This window comes from Vanessa tameamea, chromosome 4, assembly GCF_037043105.1.
Source record: "Vanessa tameamea isolate UH-Manoa-2023 chromosome 4, ilVanTame1 primary haplotype, whole genome shotgun sequence".
NCBI classification, from domain to species: domain Eukaryota; kingdom Metazoa; phylum Arthropoda; class Insecta; order Lepidoptera; family Nymphalidae; genus Vanessa; species Vanessa tameamea.
The window spans coordinates 11,941,364-11,966,987 of record NC_087312.1 but is presented as its reverse complement, the minus strand read 5'-3'; the positions used below and the strand labels follow the sequence as shown (position 1 = coordinate 11,966,987).

Sequence of the window (25,624 nt, the reverse complement as noted above, 5' to 3'; positions counted from 1 at the left end):
GCAAATGCGATTAAGTATCGATATTGGACTGTATGTGTTCCGTGAGAAAATCGTGTCACATAATTAAATGTTAATTTAGATTAAATCAAACTCTTTAGAGTTGCAGTGACCGGTCGATAAGACTTTTAATTGGTGTTTAAAAATACTGTATCATTAATGATGGGTGTATGTGTAACGAATACTCTTGCCATGGATATAAGTCGTAAGTATTAAAAAAAAAAAAACATAATATTAAAATATTTGGCGATTTAAGTTTCCTTTTTTTTTTTTTCTTACCTTGAAATATATTTCTTAATACTGTATTTTCGTTAATATCTCGAAATTTCTTATATAAACTTACAGTACAATGGTAGATCATGTTAGAAATGTGTTACGCAAGATCTAGATATTGTGAATGAATCTAGGAATGAGAATGTGATTTTTATCAACGTGTTATCTTACCCTACGTGAGTTTACTGTGATATTGTCGAAGAATTCTGTTATATTTTACATAAATAATATTTACAATGTAACCGAGACATTTTATAGAAAAAATTACATACCTGTTTTCAAAGAAAGAATTACCATTTTTTAGACTAAGTTCTCATTGTAATTTTTTTCTTGCTTCTTAATATTTATGACACAACACTGGATGTCGTTTACTATTCACTAGAATTTTGTTGCATCTTCTTTCCATTTATAGGTAAAGTATTCAATACACCTACCTACTATCTACCTATACAAAGTAAAGTAAAAAAGGCCGTTGACCGTCTTTGTATGAGACGAAGAGTATCAAACCCCATTTTTCGTAACTAACTACTCTAGTGCAAAAAGTAATGGCATTTCGTTGCTCCGATAAATAAGAACAAAATCAATAAACTTAACTATTCGTTGTGAGAGCTTAACCATTGATTTAATTAATTAATTTAATCAAAGTAATATCTTGATGAGACGATGTCAAGCGTAGTGGTAACATTCTATCCGGTCAAAGTGAGCGGACTCGTTTTTAAAAGTAGTGCAGTCACCTATTACATAACATTCTAGTCTATATACCGTAATATGTTCTAATCAAACGCCCGATTCTAATAGATAGGCCTTCTTGATATGCCCCGAAATGGAGGATGCATTCCGCTGACCTAATTAAATATTTTGAAGACGTCTGATTTTCTTATGACGAAAAGAATCATCACAAGGGATGAAATGCAACTAACCGAACCACAAAAATAAAATTGATTCAGAATATACTTCCGTTTTATTTCAGTTCAGATTACATCGATAAATATATGAGAATGACATGATACTGTTTTAAAATTAATTTGTACAGTCCTTAAAATATATTGTCCAGTGATTAAAACATGGGCATCATAACTGACTGACCAAGACTGCGGGTTCCAATCCCGGCAAGCAACATCGACATGTTCTGTGTTTAAAATCGTGCTCGGTTGTTAAGGAAATCACAGAAAAGAAACCTGTATATTTGTGATAAAAATCTGTCACATCAGAGCTACGTGGTGTAATAAGCTTCAAACGGTTAAAATAATAGGAGGACTTAGTCCAGCAGTGGGATATTAACAGACTGTTACGTTTTTGGCTTCAAAGTACATTAACAAATAATGTATAATATAACCTACGACGACTTTTATTTAGTTATCACTAACCCACCAGTTTGGGTGGACATTTGAAAGTCAGAAAGTTATATTATGTAATATATAATTCGTTGTGGGTTTTATTTTTACATGAAGTTCGATCTTTTAGTCAGTTATATAAAACGTATGTACCGCCAAGTTCGCCGAGTTTAACATACCTAGTCGTAGTTTATAAATATATTTATATATAATTCGTTTTAAGATTAAATAAATATAAAGAATAGAAGCCATTTAACTCACTTCGATCAGTCGAATCGAGTCGTAACCTAGATCGTATATAATATACGTATAATTTACGGGATTCTGTCGGAGTTATTACATTCACGTTACGTTTTATTGCAAGTTTTTAAACCAGTAAAGGAAAGCGGCACGGTTCAAGTCGGTTACTCATCCGACCCATTGCACGTAAGGGCTGTCTTTTGCAATGCGGATCTTAGATTTTTACCTTTCACAGCTTGCGACGCATAACCTCTATACGATATTTTAGTGTTATCTATAGGTATATTTCGTGTTACAAATATATCATATTTATATGTTTAAGTTGATCATCTTAATTAAAATATAAATGAAAATGAAATACGTGATAATATGTTGTTTTATTTAATTTTTAAAGTTAATATGCGGAAATGGTGTCTTAATTGCTTTTTAATGATAATTTAAATGCTTTTATGGCACAAAAAAATATTAATTTAGATTCTTGAGGGTTTATATAAATCGTTAAACGATTGAAGAAACTTTGTATGATAGGAAAAGATTGTGAACTCTTGTAAAAATCATCTGATTTTCAGACTTGAACCAATTTAGAACTATTTTTTATTGCTATTAATAAGAATAATTCATTGAAAAATACATGATCGTGCTCAATATTTATCAAACCAAGTATTTTAGGAATCAGTTATATTTGCTTGCAAAATATCGAAGATAAAAAAATCAAAACTCATAAAATAAGCTGAAATTGATTTATTCCAGAGGCAGGTCCCTCCCATAAATTTGTAACTCGTGACGTCTTATCAATGACGGACCTCGTCTTAAAGGAAGTCTGAGAAAGATAAAGGTTAGACTAAATCAAACAGTTCCGTGGTGTCCTAGACAATTAGTTGGTCATAGTAAAAGACACAGTATTGTTACTATTAGATGTTGTTACTATTAGTAGATATAAAATAAATTAGCTGCGGTCACAGAGTACAGACTTAATCCAAAAATTATGAACAATCAATTATGAAAATAGATTGCTAATGGCAGCGCGGTCAGAAATCACCGCAATTCAATAACTTACTGGAAACAATAAATCCCACAGCGTAATTTGAGATTTCTAATGAAATCCGTCCGTTACAAATTGAATGAACCGAAATCTATTAAATGTTAAATACAACTGTTTATAATTACATATCATATAAAAAAAAATAAAAATGTTTTTGTTAAATTATTGATATGATATGTGATTATACATTATATTTAGCAATTAATATTTGAATAGCTTCGGGAGCTTAATATGTGTTATAAAGATAATAATAAAAGATAAAAAACGGTCGAGACGACTTCTGTAACATGCGTAGCATAAATCCTAAGACTTTCTTATTAAAGGGGGGAGGAGCCCTTTCGTTAATATAAGATTATACTTAGGTCATTTTTAAGATTATAAAATTATGCTCCGAAATATTATATTTTTTTATCAACATGTCAGTCTGTTTCTTGTCTCTTGCGATGAATGACTAAACGCAAAGAATGACATTGATCCTCTATACATATTTATTTTTTAATATGTTGTTATCATTAATTAAAGAGAAACTTAAAATGGTTGCTGATGCCACAGATTATATTTTTGACATTCAAGGCCTCAGAGACAAAGTATGCGGTGAAAATAAATGAAATCTTCATGGTAACTTTTTAAAACTAAGTACCTATACAATCTCTTTGAAACTTTGAAGGCATTTCTTCGTAAATGTTCTTGGTATTATTTTATTACTTTTCTTAATATTATACAAACATTTGCTTATTTCTTTGAGATTGTTAAGTGCTATAAAGTTTTTAAAAATATATATGTTATTTCTTACGAAATAAATTCTTTGTCCGTTCTCTTTTCTCAGAACAGCAATGTTGTATGGAGTTTAAAGAGTGTTTTGAATTGTTAGCAAAGTATCCGAGTCTAGGAATTTCATTTAACCTGTGGTTCTTTGACCACAAAACGTGACCTTATTTTCATGGGTCATATCTTTATTTATAATTTGTTTCTTCGTCAGTTTATTTCGCAAGGAGTCTTAGGAACGGTGTAGTCACGACTTATCGAATAGATTGTATAGCACTGATATAGTAATAAGATTAATTTCTGAGGACAGAAACTGCGTAATATTTGCAGTGTAAATTTTACCTAATTATTATGTCTTTTAAATTGGATATTGGTAACGGAAACCGAATGCAGAATTAATAGATGCGGTTTCAATATCGTTTATAACATATTAATGAAAGTGCTGGGTTTAGATTATCTGTATTTTCCGAACACTGGCAATACGTATCTAATGGTAACTTTTATTTGATATAGCTGTTTTAGAGGACAAGTGATTTGAAATAAGAATATTCAAATACTATTGGTCGTTCTTTTATCCACATTCATTTGGTATTAGTTTGCCATTTGCCATCTATTTCGCGGTACTACTTCTCAGATTCTATAATAATAATCATCCTCAATAATAAAGAGCCTTTTTGACTCTTGTTTTTTTTTTAATATTGTGGTAAGTTTCCGAGTTTAGTGCGTTCAATCTTACGAAACCATCTTACGAATTTAAATATATTTAAGTTAACAATATATCACTTAAAATGAATAACGATCAATCAGCAACAACAATCAGTGTCACGATTAAGTCTGAATATAATGTAAACTAAAGACTAGTTACCTTGAGTAATGAAAATAGTGTTTAACTTTCATTCTTCATGGTCGTTTCTCAAAGCTCTGGTCTTTATCTAACCATCTTTAGACAAAAGCGTCTCGGGTCAAGGATGTTTGAATTGGACTTGTGCCAGGGTAAGTCGTATATTTTTATCTGTGGTAAACAATGGCGCCAAGTATAATATGCCTGCCAACTGTCGAGAGTATTTCTGATTTATTGTATAATCGATTTTATTTTATTAACATGTATTATACCAGCACTACGCTGAAATTTAAAAAAATAAGTATATTATGTGCTTTACTAGTAGTAGTAGACACGTATGTTATAGACACCATCACAAACAATGAGACTATGAACGGCTTAATTGGATGATTTTAAGTTTGAAAAGTGCAGCTAAAAACGTACCTCTCCTAAAATAATCAGTTGAGCATTTATATAATTTTGCTAAATAGCGTGTTTCTTATATTATATTGCTCTTTTATATGCTTGTGTATTTATATTAAACACATATTATTAATTAAATTAAGTATTTATATGTTGTTAAGCTTTGATTTAAATGGTGGTTCCATAAAATATTTGACATTTAAATCTAATATTTTGTTTCTTCGTACAAATGAAGAGGTACTAATTTTATTAACTTTTTTAAAACGTCTTAATAAGTTAGAGAATAATATACTTAAAGAATCGTTATGTTGAGAATCAAGTACTTTCGTTAAAATCGACTTGGATTTAGAGCAAGCTTTAACAAGGTTAGCCGTTCCCTTTTAATAATTATAACATGGTCTAGGCATGTTTAAAGATATGAATTTATTTAAACCAACGGTATTTTAATTCTTGCTTCATTGCACGCGAGTGATTTTGTAATGTATACTTTTTCAATTTAATTAGCGTATACGTAATGTTCATAACTTGCTTAAGTAAGAATAAACTTCATATGTGAGATAATAGAACAAAAATTGTATCTTCTTTATTTAGTGATGTAATATAAGAGACAAGAAGACACAGTACGAGACGAGATTACCTTAAAACAAAATCAATAAATTTAATCCCGCGACTATGCGCTTGTTTCACGAGATTATTGTTGATACAGTGTACACATCGGCTGTAAAATCATTAAACAAATTCAACCTCTTCTAACAAATTCGTTCTTTTCTATCAAGGAAAAAGTAATAGAGATAATTTCACCAAGCAGATGTCGAAAAATTTCGAGATAAATTATTTAAAATGCAAATTAAGCTTAAGAAAAATGGTAATGCTTTTGAACCCGCAGTCTTTGGTTACTATTATTTAAACGTGCTCTTCGCTGGCCTGTATTGACTTATACGTCTCGTGCTTATAATTAACTCGAGTTCAATTTAATACAATTATCAATAATTATTATGCTGTACGCAACACATTATGCAACTATTAAAAGTAAAATCATTATTTTTTAATATTTGTACACTACAAACATAATAGTGCGTAATTATTATTGTGCAAGGTTTTACAAAAAAGAGAAATAATCGATATGATGTTGAAATAACGAAGAGAAAAGACGGGACCACTTGAAAATATGAAATCCGTCCAGTGGATAAATTAAATGAGTATAGTATTCAATACTTTTATACATAAGTGAAGTTATCATTTATACTTAATAGAGTTATATCAATCTCAGAAAGAGTACGAAATGACAATGTGGGCGGAACGCACCGTTACCCCCCTTTAAAGTATGTCAATTAATTTTAATTACACTATGGTTGAGTGGGCAATAATTTACAACGGTAACTAAATTAACTAATTCCCATCCTAAATCGTTTAGTGTCAATATTTAGCGGTTTCTTTAGGAAATACGATGTCTCAAAAAGGCCAATTATTTGTACTCTGTGCCTCATAATCTGAGAGCTAGACAAAGTTACTTTCCTTGATGGTAGAGCTTTGTGTGTGCCCGTTTGGGTAGATCTACCTATTCATCATATATTGTACCGCTAAACAGCAATACTTATCATTGTTGTGTTCCGGTTTGAATGGTGATTGAGTCATTGTTCCCAATGTTTGTGACGCATTGGTGACATGAGGAATGATTAATATTTCTTTCATCACCAACGTCTATGGGCAGTGGCGTTCACAACCATTAGATGGTCCATTTTTCCAGTCCGCGTACTATACATAAAAAAGTGCTTTCGACAATGATTGCCAAAACTTCGCCTTCGTCGAAACTATTCAATCTATACGTTAATTACAGATAAATGTGGCTTTGTCTGAGCTTAAAAGTATTTCTACCTCGTTTCTATGAATGGATTGGAAAAGGATAAAAGATTGATTAGGGATTGTGTTCAACAGAATTGGAACATTTTAGTTAAAAAAATTACAAGATTAAATGAAGTACGATGCGAAGTTAATTCGAAGATATTATTCTTGAGTCAGGATTGGAATTGTCAGAATTCTTATGACGTATTATCGAATCGTTATACGCTACTCAAGCTAACGGGAAGTGGCAAATATTACAAGGCAATCGAGTGGTATTTTAAAACATCTGCTTTTTTTATTATAAGTCATAGATTTTTTTTTTGTTTAAGTTAATATTTATTTTAACTGCTCTCTCTCTTTGTTCACGTTGAGAGTTAATTTTCAAGGTGATTTTTTTGTAAAACTTTCTATAATGTGTAACGTAACGTAGGTTTTTTGGCGTAAAATGTTTTACTTATAATTCGAGTCTCAAACCTAAAATTTTACATTTAGTTTCCTGAATGTGTATATAGCGACCCGCCCCGGCTTCGCACATGCGTAATTTGTACAGTACGAGTATATTATAAGTATTTAGGAATAATGTAGATTTCTACCATTGAATTATTTTTTCGAATTGGATCATTCGTTCCGGAGATTAACCCGTACACATACATACACACAATCTTTATACCTTTATATTATTAGCGGCGATCAGACTAACGATAAATGTTGATGTGCTACAGCGCCATTTCTATGTAAATATACTTATGTGCAAACTTTCATGTTAATCTGTCAAACAATATAGAATATTATTAATATCGAACCAATATCCCAACATCTATTTTTGTATATTAGATTTTTAAAAAAAAACAAGTTTAAAGTAACGCTCTTCATTTGTTTTGATAATAATCAATATAATTATGTTTACAAATAATATTTGATGCATTTTCTTGACAATAGTACTTATTGTAATTTCCAAATCATAATACATGTTGTAATGTAATAATATAATTAAATTTCACCTCATTGAATGAACGAAGATATTTTTATATTTATAAAGTTAGCTTACTACTACTAATTAAAATATATCTTCAGAATGTTTACAGATGAGTCAGCGAGAGCATTTATCTACCTTTTAACGGCAACTGTAGCTTAGTTTAATAAATAGATACATATATTTATTTAAAACGTTTTATGTGCATTTTATACTTTGCAAGAGTAGGTTTTGAAATGACTAGAACTGAAGTAATATTTGCTGTACGACCCATAAGTATAGTACAGTCGAATTGGTCGGTACACGAATGTTTAGTATCATTGGCTTAAATATATCTCGGTGTAAAATTCTTATTTAATCATGATAGGCAGGTTGTATTTTATAAGATTTATTAATGTTTAAAAAAAATAATTATATATCTATGTTTGAATTAGACATAAAAAGCGACCGGGAAAATTTATTAATAATGAAATTGAGAAGTGCGCTTAGCAAGTATATAATAATAACTTAATTGGGTATATTTATTTTGTTACATTTATTTATTGGTTTATATAAAAAAAAACATAAATGAGAAATGGTAAAAGAAATTGTTTGAGTCGTAATTTTGTTGAAAAATATAGATACAAAATTCGTCCAAACTTAATAGATTCAAATTTGAATAATTTCAACCGCCAAGGACACAATTTTATTTTTATACCCAATTATTCGGCAGCCCCTTTCGCAAGGAACGATTTTGTGGTTAGACGTAATTTGGAATCGGTGATATCTTCTAAAGTATTCATTCGAATGATATATGAGAAAGGATTTATAATTAATTTTATAACATTTTAAGACTTACAATTTCCTAAGACCATTGTTAATCAGGTAACAGTTTTTTGGATAAAATACTGCCGTAGTTCAACCTTTTTGTACCAAATATTTACAAAACCGACGAAGCATTTATCGATCTTTCTATTAGTGAAAACCGTATCAAAATCCGTTTAAAATTGCTTCAAAAGAAGTAGGCGGAGATACAAACAGAAAGCAACTTTGTTTTATACTATTTTTATAGATTTTTTTTTATGATATCGTTAGGCGGACGAGCAAATGGGCCACCTGATGGTAATTGGTCACATGGCGTTGTAAGCGATATAAACCATTCCTTACATCACCAATGCGCCACCAACCTTGGGAACTAAGATATTACGTCCCTTGTGCCTGTATTTACACTGGCTCACTCACCCTTCAAACTGGAACACAACAATACTGAATATCTGATAAGTGGGTGGTACCTACCCAGACGGGCTTGCACAAAGCCCTACCACCAAGTAAATATATTATTTGTGATTTCACAAAAACATAATATTTTGTAGTAATAATATAAACAAAAGATAATTATATCGAAGAAAATATTGTAAAGTTACTAGCTATGCAAACAGCCTAGCTAGGAATATCCAGTGTTAACCAATGCTAGGGATAGTCAGTTCGCTCCTCCAAGTGCTAATCATATTTTAAGTTATGTGCTTATGTAAAGATAATAATAACAGCAAAGCGATTCTGCAAGAATTCACTTCGTATTTTCATTTCACGAGTGCGAATGCCATTTTGGTACGTGTATTCTATAAATTTTATAATTATTAAACTCAATGTCGCATATTACATTATGACATTACACGCTCGTTTTCTGCGTTAAGTTTCGAGTTTCTTCTCATAAAATATAGCTGTCGCTGTGATCGAAGTATTGTTTGATGAATACATCGTAACGTCGACGCGGACAAAAAGTCGTTTAGGTCAAAGAGAATTTCAACCAGACGAGCTATAAAAAATCGAAACAAGTTCAGCTTGAACGAGACCGCAACCGCAATCGTATTGCAAATGTCGATCATATTTTTCACCAACCTTGCAGTTATAAAGGGTAATGTGTTATACAGTTTAAATATAAAGCGATTTGATGTATAAACTATTAACATTTTGAGGTTTAAATGCAATTGGAACTTGAAATTTTACCGCCTCAGGAATTCCATTTCAATAAATAGTTTGGTTTTGAAATACTTAGAAAATGAGAGTGTTATTAAGAAAATGGCAACCGAATTAACTAACGTTAACCTAACATTAAAGAGTGAACGTGTTATTAACTCAGCTTTCGATTGCAATGGTTTTAATATATTCATGAGAATTCTTCGCAATGTTCTTATAGCATTTGATGCTTCCGCGAGATCGAAGATAAGTATTATTCCCATGTAACACTATTCTAATTGTAAACGAAAACAATGCACTGTTGTGTAACAAAACAAGCTCTTAAGTCAATATTTACCCAATATAGCATTCCATTTTGATTTGCAAATGTTTATGATTTTATTTTTTATTACGGCAATATTATTGTTTTGAAATCAATTCAAATTTCGAAGGCGAAACGACGAAAGCGAAATATTGAAATTGACATCTTAAAACACCTTGATATAAATATTAAAAAAAAAAAGATATCAAACCAAATATATTAACCGAAAATAATATTAGCTTCATTTTTTGCTTTGTTTCCAATTGTAGCAATGGTTTTAAAGTAGAGATATAATTAAAAGAGTTATAATTTAAGTCTTTAAGGGGTTTTGCTGGTACGAAGTAGAAATTTGGAAATTTCATTCATTTCATTATTTCTATTATTATGATACACATTTACATAATAATAATATGTATTCATTTTGTCGAATGCTTTGAGTTATTTTTATTGTTTAACAATAAAAAAAAAAACATAAACTAAAATTTAATATTAGTAATTGAATGAGCGATTATTCTTTTATACATTCTCATAAAACCAGGTAATAATAATAAGACTAAGTAAACAAAATAACGAAATAGTACCGACTTATTATATGTTTAATATTCTGCGAGACAGAATTGTCCACGAAGCCTTATCGAATACGAAACCAGTATTTTAATTTACGAAAATAGCATACCTAATAATTTGACATTAAGATAAAGGTCGTACGTCAAAGATTGACGTAGGTCCGAGTCGAGAAAATGTCTCGTGACGTCATGAGATACAACCTATATAAGTGTTTATGTATACCTATATTTTGTTCGTTAATTTAAATTTTGCTTTCCATTTCACTTTATCTAAGAGTTTAAGCTGTAATGTAGAAGACATCGCGTAATGTTTATGGAAGGTGATTTTCGTGACGTATTTTAATATGGCATTTTCTCTAGAGTACTCCCTAGGGCAGTGATTCCCAAAGTGGTCAAGGTGGACCCCCAGGGGTCCATGGGAGCCTTGCTGGGGGTCTACGTAGGCGTGAATAAAAAATGAGGGTCCATAAGATGTTAATGGGGGTCGACGAAAATTTATCTGCTTTTGATAGTAAAGAGCAAAAATGTAAGCATAGTTTTTATAAGGGCCTACCTACATTGTTTTAAGTACCTAACTAAGCAGATAATATTTTAATAAGGCAAGCGACTGTTACTTGTTCAAACTTGCGTATTCGATATTACGTACAATTTCGTGTACAGACATGCAAAGCGCTATCCGCCCGACAATGCTTAATGCTTGTTCAGATAGATAGAATACTTGATGCCAAAGGACCTTTTTTTTTCTTTTTCTTCATCAGTTTGAGAGAATCACTAACAAATTCATAGATTTTAATTACTGAAATACTCGTAGGGTTACTAAGGATAGAATTAAAAGCTCCAATATTGAACAAATTTAAATTTAGTTCATATTTTAGTGTTTCTCTCAAACTGTGGTTACGGACACATGCCAATAGGTGGTCCACGAGAAAAATAAGTTTGGGAACTACTGCCCTAGGGTTAGGGCGCATGCGGGAAACGGGGCAACCCTCGAAAAGCAATATGGCGACGAGCGCCACGAGCTAAGCACGCGCCTTATATTTACAACGCTTTGCGCTAAAATTATTTTTTGTGGCATTGTCTAAAAAAAAACTTATAGTATCTTTATTTCGCGAGGAACGCTTATTTAATGTGTTTTCCGTGATTTTGAAGTACTGAACCGTTATTGTGTTTCGTGACGCAGTGCGATCATATGTGTTTTACGGTATCTGAGACGAATAAATCACAGGTCAATGCCGTCAAGTGTTGTTTAGATACATAATTTTCGCGCTTAACGTCGCGTGCAGTATTTTACAAACAATAGCTTTTCTTTTATGTGAATAAATATTATTTAATTCTTAAATTAGATCTGTCTAAACGCCAAAAAGTTTTACTATTTCTGCCAATTATAAGTAAATAAAACAGTGCAATTTATTATCTGTGACTGCTTAAAATAATCGTAAAAACGGTTCCTATTAAAACTCTTCGCGCGGTTTCTTGTGATAAGTGTAAATATCAATCAAGCTGCGTCGGTCGAGGGTATCACCGGCGGCTCTGCTGCTGGGTACAAGGCCGGTGTCTGGCTTAGTAGAGCCAGTTCGAAGCCCTGAAGAGCAAGCATTGGACGTCGCACAAGACAAATCTTACTGGGGCAGCGTTGCCACCACTATGACAAGTAATATTCAATGCAATTTTTATCAATACGTTATCCATAAGCGATCTGTTTCTCCTTGAACTAGATTTTATTACTGAAACAATATTTCATAATATATCATGTCATGAAAATAATAATCGATCAATTTCTTTTAAATATTACAAAATTAGTTTGAAACGTAATTTATGTAATAAACATGAATTCATTTCAAAATATTTTATATAAAACTATGACATAGATTACCAAGTTTATTCAACATATGAATTAAGTATATGTATCATTTATGACATATTGAAAGAAAAAAACGTCTAAATAAGTTACAAACGCATTCCGTGCAGCCGTATGTAATTTCCAGTCGATATACTGAGTCACCAGCAGTTCCCTACCGCGTCACAGCTGACTGAGAACGAAACCACCCAACAAAGCGATATCCTACAATATTACTTTGCGAAAACAATAAAGATACTGCTGATAACTAGTTGAAACCAGTTTTACAGTAGTCTAGAAAGTAAAGCAAATAGAACGCAATAATATATTGTTACGGCTATATTACAAAAAAAACCTTTGTTGTAATTTTTAAATCCTATAGACTGAGAAATTAAATAAAAAAATATTAGTAGGCGTTCCATGACATTATAAAATCATAGCATAGCATCGATCACAGTTGATGCGCAAAAATCAAACGATTAAACAATTTTTGTGTCTTGGTATCTATTCGGCGCCATATTGGATTTCGTATGACGTCATAGTTATAATCTGCGGGATGCAGCAAATTTCTAGTAACGATATCAATCTCCCGATATGTTAAACACTAACATAACTACGTACTACGCGCAAAATTAATATATTTCATCGGTAAGTATTTGTAGCTTAGGAATTAAAACAAATGTATTTTTAAACTTACAACACTGTGTCGCTCTCCTTTACGCAGTTCTATTTTCACAACTACGATGAATTACAATAAAGACGAGACTAATCGATTCACGGCGACCTTAAATAACTTTGCCAAATATCAGGGTTGAATCGCACATTTCTCGACTATTTCAAATTTGGTTTATCCTAAGATTTATTTTTGGAACGTTTTCATGATTGAAGAATATTCTTAGAAAGGGAATCTAAACTATTGCATTAAGTTTAAAGGATCTAATGAAAGGACTTTTAGTATTACTTCAAAATGCCATCATAGAATTTATACTTGAAGATTAAGACTCTAATAAAGATAACTATTGTCTAGACTAGTCGGTGACACCGTAAAAATGTTTACGTCAAAAAGTGAGGAATAAAATAAACTTTACTATCTTATACCTAAAATCTAGATTTAAAGGAATAAATAAAAATTACAAAAGTGTAAATAAAAAATGAAATGTTCTTTTTTTAATTTGTGGTCCGTTTCAAGTCTTGAAAATGCTCTTATTACATTAGCGCAGTTACGTTCGTGAACGCTCACGGGATTTCCACTTACCGTTTGCATCGCGTAAATCTGACATGTAAAAGCAACGACTGTGCTAATTAGGTTAAAATAAAAGCAAACACAGTTTCAAAGTTTTGTAACATTTGTATTTCACGGAACTGTGCAAAACGGTAGCAAAAAGTTCTTGTATAAGTCTAGTACTATCTATGTACAGATATGTGTTGTGAAAATATTGCCCACGTGGCTTAGTTAATAGAAAATAAAACTATTGCGTATGATAACATCGTATATGATACAATAATTAAGACTGTCCTGACTGATTTCTACCAAGTTATGCCGTTACTTTAAGAGGTATGGGATAAACAAAACATACGAATTATCTGAGAATTTCTTGTCAGAAAAACTCAATAACTTGAAATTGGCTCAAACCAGGGTTTGATTCCAAGATCTCGTTATCGTCATAGCAAGTCAATAGCAGTCAAAACTAACTTACTATTTTTGGTATACGACTTTAAGAATCGCCTTTGAGTTTTAGTATTCGATAAATATGTTGCATGTTAAGCGGTTACCCTTAGGCGTTACCGTATCTAAGTTATAACTGATCCCTTACGACCCGTAAACGCCAAGGTTTTAACGTCAGCTATCGTGTTTATTAAAAAAGCTAACGTGTTATTTCTTACGCGTTTGATCTTCTTAGATATTATTTTATATTAAAAAAAAAACTGTCAATTTATTATTTCAAGTAATTTAAATGAGTTTGGAGCGTGCATATTTTATATTCTTATTGTAAGGTTTTGATTTCAAAGGTAATTTGGAAAATATATTATTCTCACTTGGAATAATATTCTATAATATATCAAACTAATGGAAGTATTTCCCTTGGGCGAATATATTGCTTGGTCTATTTTTAACATATTAATATCAGAATCGTGTTTGCTGTATGTCATGTGATCCTTTGGGAGTTTTCTCGAATATTTCTTTAACTGTCGTAAATACATTAGTGATCTTTAGTGAGCAAAATATAACGTTTTAAGTGCGAGCTATTGAAATATAGAGAACTTTTCCGATAGCATATTATCGGAAAAGTTTTCTTTGTAATTGTTATTTTATTTGCATATAGAGTCGATATTCTTATCGTCTAATTCATAGTTTGTATTTCATAAACAGCCCAATTTTACCCAGCTGTGAGACGTATAAAGATCTTTATTTTTACTCGCCTTAAAATAAACTAGATTATCTCTGCGGTCTTGCATAGTGTACGACGGACCTAATATTTTATAACATTTGCATTTATTTAAAAAAAAATATTATAGTCGGTTGCGGGATGGTTGAACAAACAAACAAGTTATTATATTTTAATAGTGTAGAAGATTGTATTCCTGTCAAACCTTAATAGGATTGAAAAATGGCTAATTATTCGACAGTTAAACTTGAGTTATAAGACTCCAAACATAAGATATATAAATAAATTTATAAAGTTCGACAGTTTATATTGTTTTTTTTTTGGTTTTGTTGGTTTGTGGAAGTTTATATAACGCGTAGGCTTTGATGTACGCAGCGATAACCATGAACGTCAATCAATATGGCATATCTATATGAAACAAACACATTTACATACCGCCCTGTTTACTTGTATAAGCTAAAAACAACGCGACTCAAACCGCGAGTCACAGAATAGGACTGCTGTTACACGGGTACATACCTATAGAAACTCGTAATTTCGAACACATTTAGTAGCAATCGTGAGATGTTAAAAACCAAGTTACGATAACACGCTATTAACATATTATTTCATTCGTGTATCCTTTAAATGTTATAATCATTGTTAAGTTTGCAAATATCTTTCTGACATTTCACGATCGCGTTCTGCTGTGAGTTTCGAGTTTGTTCTTACTTGCCTAACAAAACTTCACGCAAAAAATAACATATATGTTGACTTGTGACTTTTTGTAACCATTTAACTACGATATTTGAAAATAATGGCAATGTCATATAACCAACTTAATTATCTTCGTACGGTGCTATCCGTTTTGGCATTTGGCAATCCAATGAGCGTTCACATTGAAACCAAATTCGTATATCAGACTTTGACCAACGCTTCTTAAACTGGAGGTAACACGAGACGTAAATGGGGTAAACATTTATTAATCAGCGCAGTTTCCATAAAAAAAAAATGTATTTTTCGATTCATTTCTGATACATACGGACAACAAGTCCAATTGATCGTCTGCATAAATATTACTGCTTAAGAACTGCACTGCGGTCAAGCTTTGCGTTTATCAAGACCTAAATACCAAGGTTTTTTAAGCCAGTCACTGCTTTACGAGCTTGCGTGACTAGTAATAGTCGGCCAAGTAGAACAGTTACTAATTGTATCGATATTGTTTACATTTTAATACTGATACATAACTATTTCGATAGTTATATATATTGTGTAAGGAAATTAGTCAAAACAAACACAACAAACGTAACAAATTTACTTATAATTATATACCTTGTGTAATCTCGTCTGGATCTACCGCAAATCATATATTTTACCATCAAACAGCAGTACTAAGTATTGTGTGTTCCTGTTAGAGTGAGCACAAAGGACATATCATCTTAGATTTCAAGGTGGTACAATAGTAATAATAAAAAAATGTCATATGATAACCTATTAATATTTTATATAGTTTGATATCTATGAGCAATGTGGCACCACTTACCATCAGGTGGCCCATTTGCTAGTCCGCCAAAAACCTCTTGGATAAGATGTAATTATGTTATCAATTTGTACTCTCCTTCGTAAAGTAGACTATCTTGAGAAGAAAACTGCACTTGTGTTTTATATACTTAGTCCCAATACGGAGTATGAATTGAAAGTAAATGACTGCTATTGATTGATATGTAGTTACTTTCTTATAGGAATAATTGCCTTCATATAAGACTTGCCGTTAATACAAATTCAATGCAACTTAAAAGATCAGACTTTCTTTTAATTCCTTGAGTAAATTTCTATATATGATAGAAATATAAATACGTCTGCATTATTCTACGTAGTACGTATTTCATTAATTCTTACCCCAGCCACGAGGAAAAATATGAAAAGAATTTAAAGAGAACTAATGTCAACACGCTGATTTGTCAGCCATTGTTTCAATTTAAAACTGTTCACTTGATATTGTTTTATATTCATTTGCTTGTATGACATCGTGTATCTCGACTCTTTATCTTAAGCGTATATATTTTAAATTCACTTTAATAAAACAGTTTCTAGTTTTCTAACATTTAACATAATTTCTAAATTAATAATTCGATAATGTTCGTCACATAAATGATAATTAAATTATTTTTTCTAGTGTTACACTGACTCGTCTCTAATTTACATAACGGAAACAATATTACAGTATTATTTTTTTAATAAGTATGCTAGAGATAGCATACTGAGAGATAGCACCTGAGAAGGTGGGCGAATACCTTCTTGTAGGCTTAGAGCTCACTACACGCCGCTTCTATTCGGTTTGGTTATAACTTATACATGTAACGATAAATTTTAATCTGACAGATGCATGTTTGCTCACGGTGTCTTCCTTCATCGTCGAGTCAAAAATTATAAACGCAAATTAAGCATACACTGTATTATAGGTACTATGATACGTAATCTCTATGGTTCTTAATCAGGATTGAATCTTTGAAATTAGAAAATCTCAATTTGTGCGTTTAGACATTTAGTTCAGAATTTATTCAATTGAAACTTGATATGGTAATCGATTATTATTAAAAAATGAAATATAATACTATTATTGTTTTAATGTGCGTTAATAAATATGCATATATTTTAATTTACGCCTATTGAAGCGTGTTGAAGCTAATTATTGAAATATTTTGAAGTTTAATTATTGTTATAAGTCTAATTTTATCAAGATCGAATTCGCCGTAGAGTTACCAGTTTACTTCTTATCGAATCGTGCAACTTCAAGCATAATTATTGCTACCTATTATTGTAATTGCTTTGTAGAGAAAAATATTGTAATTCAAATAAAAATAATACATTATTTGTAGAATTGTTATGCTAGTATAGTTAATTTCAATTAATTAATTTTTACCTATCAGTATGCAGTACTTTACGCAATTAAAACAGTTTATTACGGTTACATTTTCATTTAACGATTCTACATTGACATTTAATCGTTCATAGAGAGGCAGTTTAGGTTTGCCAAGTGTACGAGGACGGCGAAAGTAAAAGGCTCACCATAGCGTGCTTGTTGTGTAAGTTGAACACTTGTGTTGATATATAAGGTTTTATAAGTTGTGTAACACGATGCTTTTATTCGATTGATTAATTCGTTTCGGGGTCTTAAGGCGATTGTTAGTACGTGATGCAAGAAATACGAAACGTTTTGTATGATGTTTATTGACTTTCAATACTACATTGAAATTTCTAGGCGCAATTAGAGTTCAATTTTAAGGTCGTATTTGTGTGCGCGTAAAAAAATTCTGTAACGTTTTTTTTAAACGTTTCTGATGTAAAAATGTTGTGATATGTAATGAAGTATATGAACTTAATTTTTTGGATATATTTTACACAACATAAAAAATATGCTGCATGATTTTGTACTAGTGGACCTTATGAGAGGTAGACGTTAAAACATATTGTAATAATGAACTTATGTATGAATTTCGGTATAGAATATGTAGGTACTAGGTAGCATATGTACCTAAGGTAAAAAGGTTTAAATATAAATAAAATTACGTATGAAACTCAAATAATTTTTGTTCTAACTAAATATTTATTGACAAAAATTATATTTGAACAGAATAAAATGATAACAGGAAGAATTGAGTAGGACCCCAGTAACACTTTTATCATTTAGCATAGAAGTTATTATTATGAGTTCGAAGACCTAACTTGTTTTATTGTTTTAGCAACGAGTGGCTCCGGCAGCGGGCCGGGCGGCGGCGACACGCGGCGTGGCGACGTCACGCCGCACGCGCCACCGCAAAGACGTCTCATCAAAGTAGACTTCGACAACCTTGAGGTAAGTTCTACTTATTTATGAAATTCATTACAGATAAAAAAATATCCAACACGTAAACACATACTATGTACACGCTCGATAGCTAAAAAATTTTTTTTTTTTTTTAAATAAATTCTAAATAATATGTGCAAGGCGTTTTTAGAGCTTTGTTGTGAATTTAGTAGGTACAGGAGTCCCTCGTGTGAGTTCTATATTTGAAAAGATCGCTGTTTTTTTTTAACTCAAATACCGCTGAATATTTTATGAAATTTTGTACCATCATATTCAGCGTGTCGCAGAGAAGGGTTATAACTAAACATTATAATACAATATAATTCAACTTACCTATAACGTAGCCACATGTATTTTTAAAGTAATTTCGATTGGATATAAGTTACAAACGTTTCCCGATATATAATCGCCCCCCCCTTCAGTCTGTCAATTATCTGCAAACGTAAATTCACGGCGATCAATCGCGTTCCTGTGTAAAAGTAGGGCAAACTAACAGACTTTCGGATTTTATATATTAACTAATATAGATATTAATACGGTTAAATTTTATACCGCATGAAATAAAAATATTTTATTAGTTGTTTCCTACGGACTTACAGCATGCGAAACTTAAAGCATGCGATTGTTGAATGTATGAAATAGTTGTCGCTCGCGGCTTCGTCGGGCGTCAGGTAAACCTAACAAGGTATAAAAAAGTAGCCTATGTCTTTTCTTGGAGTTCAAGCTTGCTTCGTAACAAATTTTATCGAATTCGGTTAAGTGGTTTGACCGTGAAAGAACAACTGACTGATAGAGTTACTTTCGCATTTATAATATTAGTATCGATTACAGTAACAATTAGTCGATATTATTATTCGATTAATTGTTTCTTCCTTTAATTAAATGATTTCGTTCCTAAATATACTCGTTGCACAAGGCTATTCAGTATTCAAATAAATAATCGTTTTAAATTAACCAAATCTTCTCTGGTTGTTTTGACATAAAAAATCAGTCTTTATTTTTAGTTTTCTAATTACGTTAAATATGTAATAAGGAAACTAAAAATAAATGATTAAAGATGATCTTTCGTCCACAATAATATAGGGTTTCTAGTAATGTCACTGCAATAAAGCTTCCTCTTAGTGTTTCACAAAAATATACGAAGTTAAAGATGTAAGTTATATAGATTCGCTAAGGAGATGTTTGGTAAAAAGACAAAGCACGCATAATATCTTAGTAATAAATTTAACATACATTTATTATATAGATTTTTATTTATTGTTGCGATGAAATAGTACTACTTAGTGTTAAGGCTTAATGCGAGCCTGTCTGGTCTACCGCCAAACAGCAATATTTAGTATTCTTGTGTTCCGGTTTAAAAATGAGTGAATCACTGAGCTCTCAAGGTGGCACATAGGCGATGTCAGGAATGGGTAATATTTCTTAAAGCGACAGTCTCTAAGGGCAGTGGTGACCACTTAGCATTAGGTGGCCCATTTGCTCGTCCGCCTACCTATTTTTCTTTAAAGTAAGCACTATTAGTGAAATAGAAAATAAAAAAAATATGTGTGTCGTTTAATCGTCATAGCTTTCAATAAGGCACTGCCTCCTTTGTCAGAATGAGGCACTCGCTTAAGCACTATACTATCCCGTGTGATTGGCTCTTATCCGTTAACTTGCAGCCGTAACAGAGAGTCAGGAGAACATCATCATAAACACCACTATCGCCCTAAAATAATGTCAAAATATTTCATACTATAATTACACCTTACTCTGATTGATTTTACTAAATATTACATAACTTGACCACTGCGTTGATTGTATTATTCATAATACGGGCAACTTTTTAATTAATTATGTCACGCAAGACTGGAGTTTCTGATAAGTCAACGACATGAAGGCGGATGCTGTTTTGTTGTAGGCCTTTTTGCTCCAGCTCATAGAAACTGGTCAGCTACATATAAACGGTTTCATTTGTAAACACTCTGAATGTATTTAGTTACTGTAACAATAAACGTAACTACTTGAACCAAAAAAGAAAAAATACATAACATAAATTATTTAAACATTTTTGTACTGAATAAGTTACTTCTAAAGATCCTTTTGTTTTAAACAAGTCCAAAAATACGTGGTTAGTAGTGTATTTTAAAATACTGAAAGGTAAGTTAAGTTACATTAAAATTAAAAAAAAAATTATAACATCAACAAAAGTCAACTACTTTATATCCTGACTAATATTTCATTTTTATGTGGTTTTCACGTCTGAGCAGAAACCGATGAAACCTATCAGAGATACGATATACGTACATATATATATTTATTAAACAGTATAAATGTTGATCGACAGTCGGTGATACGTTGTGACTTTTATAAACCTTTAAGACCTAAAAGATATATTTCTTTAATTTATATATAGGAAGTATTGTGACCGTGAGCGAGCTGTTTTTTGCTTTGAGCTACATAAAAAAAAAAAAATGGAGCAACCTTTATATGATTGATCGAACAACGAAGATAATTACTGAGGAATGACTTCGCATTCACATTCTGCAGTACATTTTATAAGTAGATTCAATTCTGTACTCTCTATACAATAGCGATAAATGTCAATAAAAACTTGAATATAATGGCGATTGTCGTGGTTAACAGTAAACAGTCTCTAATGTATCCAGCTGTTATTGGACGAAATATTTTAACAATACGTTACTACAATATTTCGTCCAATAGCATAGCTGTCATTACGTGACGTATAGTATGATAGAACAGTGTTGTTTGTGTTCTGTTTATGAAAAATGTGTTTTTTACTAGTAAAAAAAAACAAACCGTGGCTAACTAATAACACTTGCTATGCATAACTTGCACTCTCTGGAATTGACAAATGATAGTTTTATTTAACACATGCAATTGTTTCAATCGAATGTGTTTCGAAGCCAAGACAAACTGACAAACACTAGTACAATGTCTGTAATCTTTAAGCAAATATCGCGGACTTAGCGCTCTAGATGTGTCATAATATTTAAAATATGTTCGATTTTTCTACATATTGCGTTATGGGTTTTACATGAATGACTCTTCTGTAACCTAACGGTAAACAAATATCCTGTAGAAAGTAAACAGTTACAGTTGAGCAAACGTTTCTTGCAAGGTTTCAGTAACCTACATTTTAGACATACGATTTTGAATCTTAAAATAAATACACCATGGAAGATTTTTGACTGGAACCTTTGGTGGTCATTTGTCAGTATGAAATATGTTGGTTCAACATTTCAAGAAAAAGTATATTATAATATTTAGGCCTATTTAAATTAAATAAAAAGAAAATGTCGTCGGACACCCGGTTTTAAAGAAGTTGCTTTCGCTGTTTATTGTGCATTAAATAACAGACAATACAAAAAATTAAAAAATATTTAAGATTATTTATCTTTTGTAGTATTTTTTGTAAGTATAGTATAATGAATACATTCCAGGTTGAGTTAAATTATGAGTAATCTAATAATATATAATATTTTCTAATAAGTCATAACAATATTAGTCAGCATGCCGTCAATTATTTGCTTAATATTTTAAAATGTGATTGTCACGACAATTTATGTTTTGTAATTAATGTTTTGAAGTGTTTACTATACTATATATTAATATCAGTATTAAAAGGTTGCAACTAAGAATTTAACGTATAGGTACTTATTGCATTTAAATGTGATTCCTCATATTTCCTCATCCTAGTGGTGCTAAATCAATAGTTTCGAGGAATTGCTCTTTAGCACTCAGGGCGAGACGATAAAGGATCAAGTTTGTTAAGGTGTTCAGTTTGTTGCATATTCAATTTTCAGGTTTTATTTTACGTTGGTTTTAAATTATTTTCATAATAATTTCGTTAATTTTAATGTTACAACCATTCCGATTAATATGATGATTAAAAACAGCAAACAATAAATTCATATAAATAGGCGTATCAATTGAGTATAGTTCGATGTACATTATAAATATAGTCCGAAGAAGTAATCACAGTGAGTTATTTAGCTCACAGGCTATTAACCGAGTTGAACCTTGGACGGGTGTTTTTCTAAGCCATTTATTGACACGGAAGTAGGCTTGACTGAATTCCGTACGATTCGATGACATTTTTCTTATGATTTCAGGTCGCGTGGAGTGTGATTTTTTTTGCGTGTTAATTGTATCTTTTAAGTACAACAACATAGTACATAAAATTTTATTTTATCCGCAGTAATATCGAAATCCATTACGTGTCAAGCGAATACCGCAATACAGTAGTAAGAGCATTGAACTGTGTTTTAGTTTCGTGACCTCCTGACCCGCTATACGATGTTACAAGACTTGAATATTTGGAAAAAAACAAAGGCACATATCGCTTCAGCTCTTTATAAGATTCATCTAAAACGCTACAGTGCCACTCGCAGTATTTTTTTTTTATATAGACCAAGATCGTAATTTATTAAGTTTAGAAATTTGATTCAATTTAAAAGTGCTTACGACTATATATTTGAGGGTAATTTACTTTTATTTTTCAATACAAAGTTATTTGAGATTAACAAAATTATACAATAAATCGCAAGAAATCTCGTCGTATTTGTGAGTTTTAGAGCAAGTGCTTGTTTATACTGGTCTCTTGTTATAAATTAACGAATCCCAATTATATATTATGGAAGGCGGCAATCGAATTTCTATTTATAGATTTGTAGTGTAAATATTACTTTTATTTATTAATTTATATTGTATTGGTTAATATGCAAAATGACGCAAAATAATATAATATTATCATTCAGTAATTAATTTGCTTTATTTAATTATATACAATTTATATTATAACAAATACATATATAAAGAATGACCAGTAAATAAACGTAATATAAATACGACTATAATTAAATAATTAACATAATTTGTTAAAATATAAATATAAAAAATATTTTAAATACATCATAAAATTAGTTTCAAAGCAAAAATGTCGTCCATTGAAGTAGCAATAAAATGGCAACTAAATAAAACACACGTGTATATAAATGTATTTAAGAAATTGAAGAGATGACTCAGTGTCGTTATTCCGAATGAAAATGCTAAATTTATAGTGGTCCCTCAAAATGCCTATTCGCCTTCTAAATACTATACCGTAAATATCAACGATAAGAAATAAATTCTAATGGAACTTTCCAATAGAATCGGTTCTTACTTTTTAAGCGTAAAAATAAAACCACAATTATTATCTATGGTCTATGGTTGTCAACAATGGAATACCAAAACGTTCAAGTCACTTTTGTAATGAATGCCGCTTTCCCAGGCGCTAAACAATCATTGTTTTGATTGGTAATTAAATCTTGATTAAACAAAGAGTATATTCGATTACGTGATGAGTGGGCGAGATGTAATTAATGCCTTCGTGGATTGCATAACAGATAAGGTACGTAGTAAGTATATAAGTAACGTAGGCAACGGTAGGCAATCAATTGATTAACTATTTTAAAATATATTTTTTTACAATGCCGCCATTTTGACATAATTTTATATATAATTATTATTGATAAAAAAAACTTATTATAAGAATTATTCGTGCCCATATTAAACTTGTAACGTTTAAATGAAACTTTTATTACGCATAAATTTACTTCGTTGCTTTTTTAGTCGCTGTTTAGTTATATTTGTAATTATTATTATTTATAATACGTGTCCTGTTTGTCACTATTAATTCATTTTGTTCAAGAATAGAAACCGACAATCGCCAGTCTGAAGGACGATTTTACGTTCGTTTTATTAATAAATTCTATTCACGTAACTTCTTTGGAAACTTGTCGAATGCGATAACCTCAAAACATTGAAACGTTAACGAGAATAAGGGCATTAAAATGATGGGACTTTCATTTTTATTAACTATAAACTACAAACGTTCATAAAAATTTAAATATCGAATTTTATATTTTATGACGTTCTTTTTTTTAATTGCCATTTACAATAATGAAAGACAAAAACTTCCAGTGACATTAACGGCTTATCAATATTTTGACGGTTATTTGAATTTTAATAAGGAAATGGAATATTAAATACGAAATAAATGGAACGAAGAAGCAAAAAGCGAAATAAAACAACACATAATCCTGCGCTTTCAGCGTTCGAGTATCATTATTGTACAAACGTACGGCCCATTTACTAGACGGAGTTGCCGGTGTTCGCCTGACATAGATCTAGTCAGGGCTGCCAGCTCAATATGTCGAAAATCGGGACAAGGAGAGGAAAAAACAGGGGAAATTTATTCAATACACAGGGCGTGTCTAGCCAAAAATCTTCAGACTATAATATAATTGCAAGTTACTTAGTTTGTCTTTCTGTTATCTAACACGACTAATCTGTATATTAATTTTTGGAACACCACGGGAACTTTGGAGACAAATTGGCGGATGCTGTCGGAGTTAGAGTGACCAGCTAGTATTCAAATAATTACATAGAATGTATTTAATCTATTTAAAAAGTTTATTTGTGTTGCATGTTTTCCTCCCACTTTTGTCGAATACTGCAACCAGGTTCATACAAAACATCACTATTGAATTAATGAATCTATAAATAAATGCTGAAATTTTTATTGATAAATAATTTGGTAACAAATAATAATAGTCGGTTTTATTTACATGACTGGTTCTTTTTTCAAATTAAATAATCAAAAATAGTGCCCTTTCTCGTAGACATTATTTAATTAATTTGATGTATATTCTTCAACGTTCGATTATTTATCAAAGGTAAAAGAGAAAGCTGTCTAAACAAGCGCCCCAGAGAACTATTAGGAAGTGCGTAATATAAAAAAATTATAATAAATATGTTACTCAACATTATCAAATATAATGAAGCAGTCAAACTTAAATACTTTAAAATATGTCCTAAATAAGACCAGTTTTATTGATTCTGTATTTAATATAATTCGTGATTCTTTTTTTGAGATTTTGCCAAATATACACAAATGGAACTCGAAAAAAAAAATTATCTGTATAAACCGCTACTAACTTTTCCTGTTGGCTGCTAAAGGTTATACGAATGCTGAAACACAATTTATAAGCCCTACAAG

General features: G+C 31.0%; 1 protein-coding gene across 5 annotated transcripts in view; it reads left to right on the top strand.

Annotated features, from left to right (window-relative positions):
• Nucleotides 1-25,624, top strand: part of LOC113395802 (protein spire) — a 145,782-nt gene that overhangs the window by 111,549 nt on the left and 8,609 nt on the right. For all 5 annotated transcript variants that reach the window (XM_026633492.2, XM_026633491.2, XM_026633490.2 and 2 more), the window contains one exon: nt 18,479-18,591. In XM_026633492.2, coding sequence (XP_026489277.2) covers nt 18,479-18,591 — 113 coding nt within the window. The remainder of the gene's footprint in view (nt 1-18,478; nt 18,592-25,624) is intronic.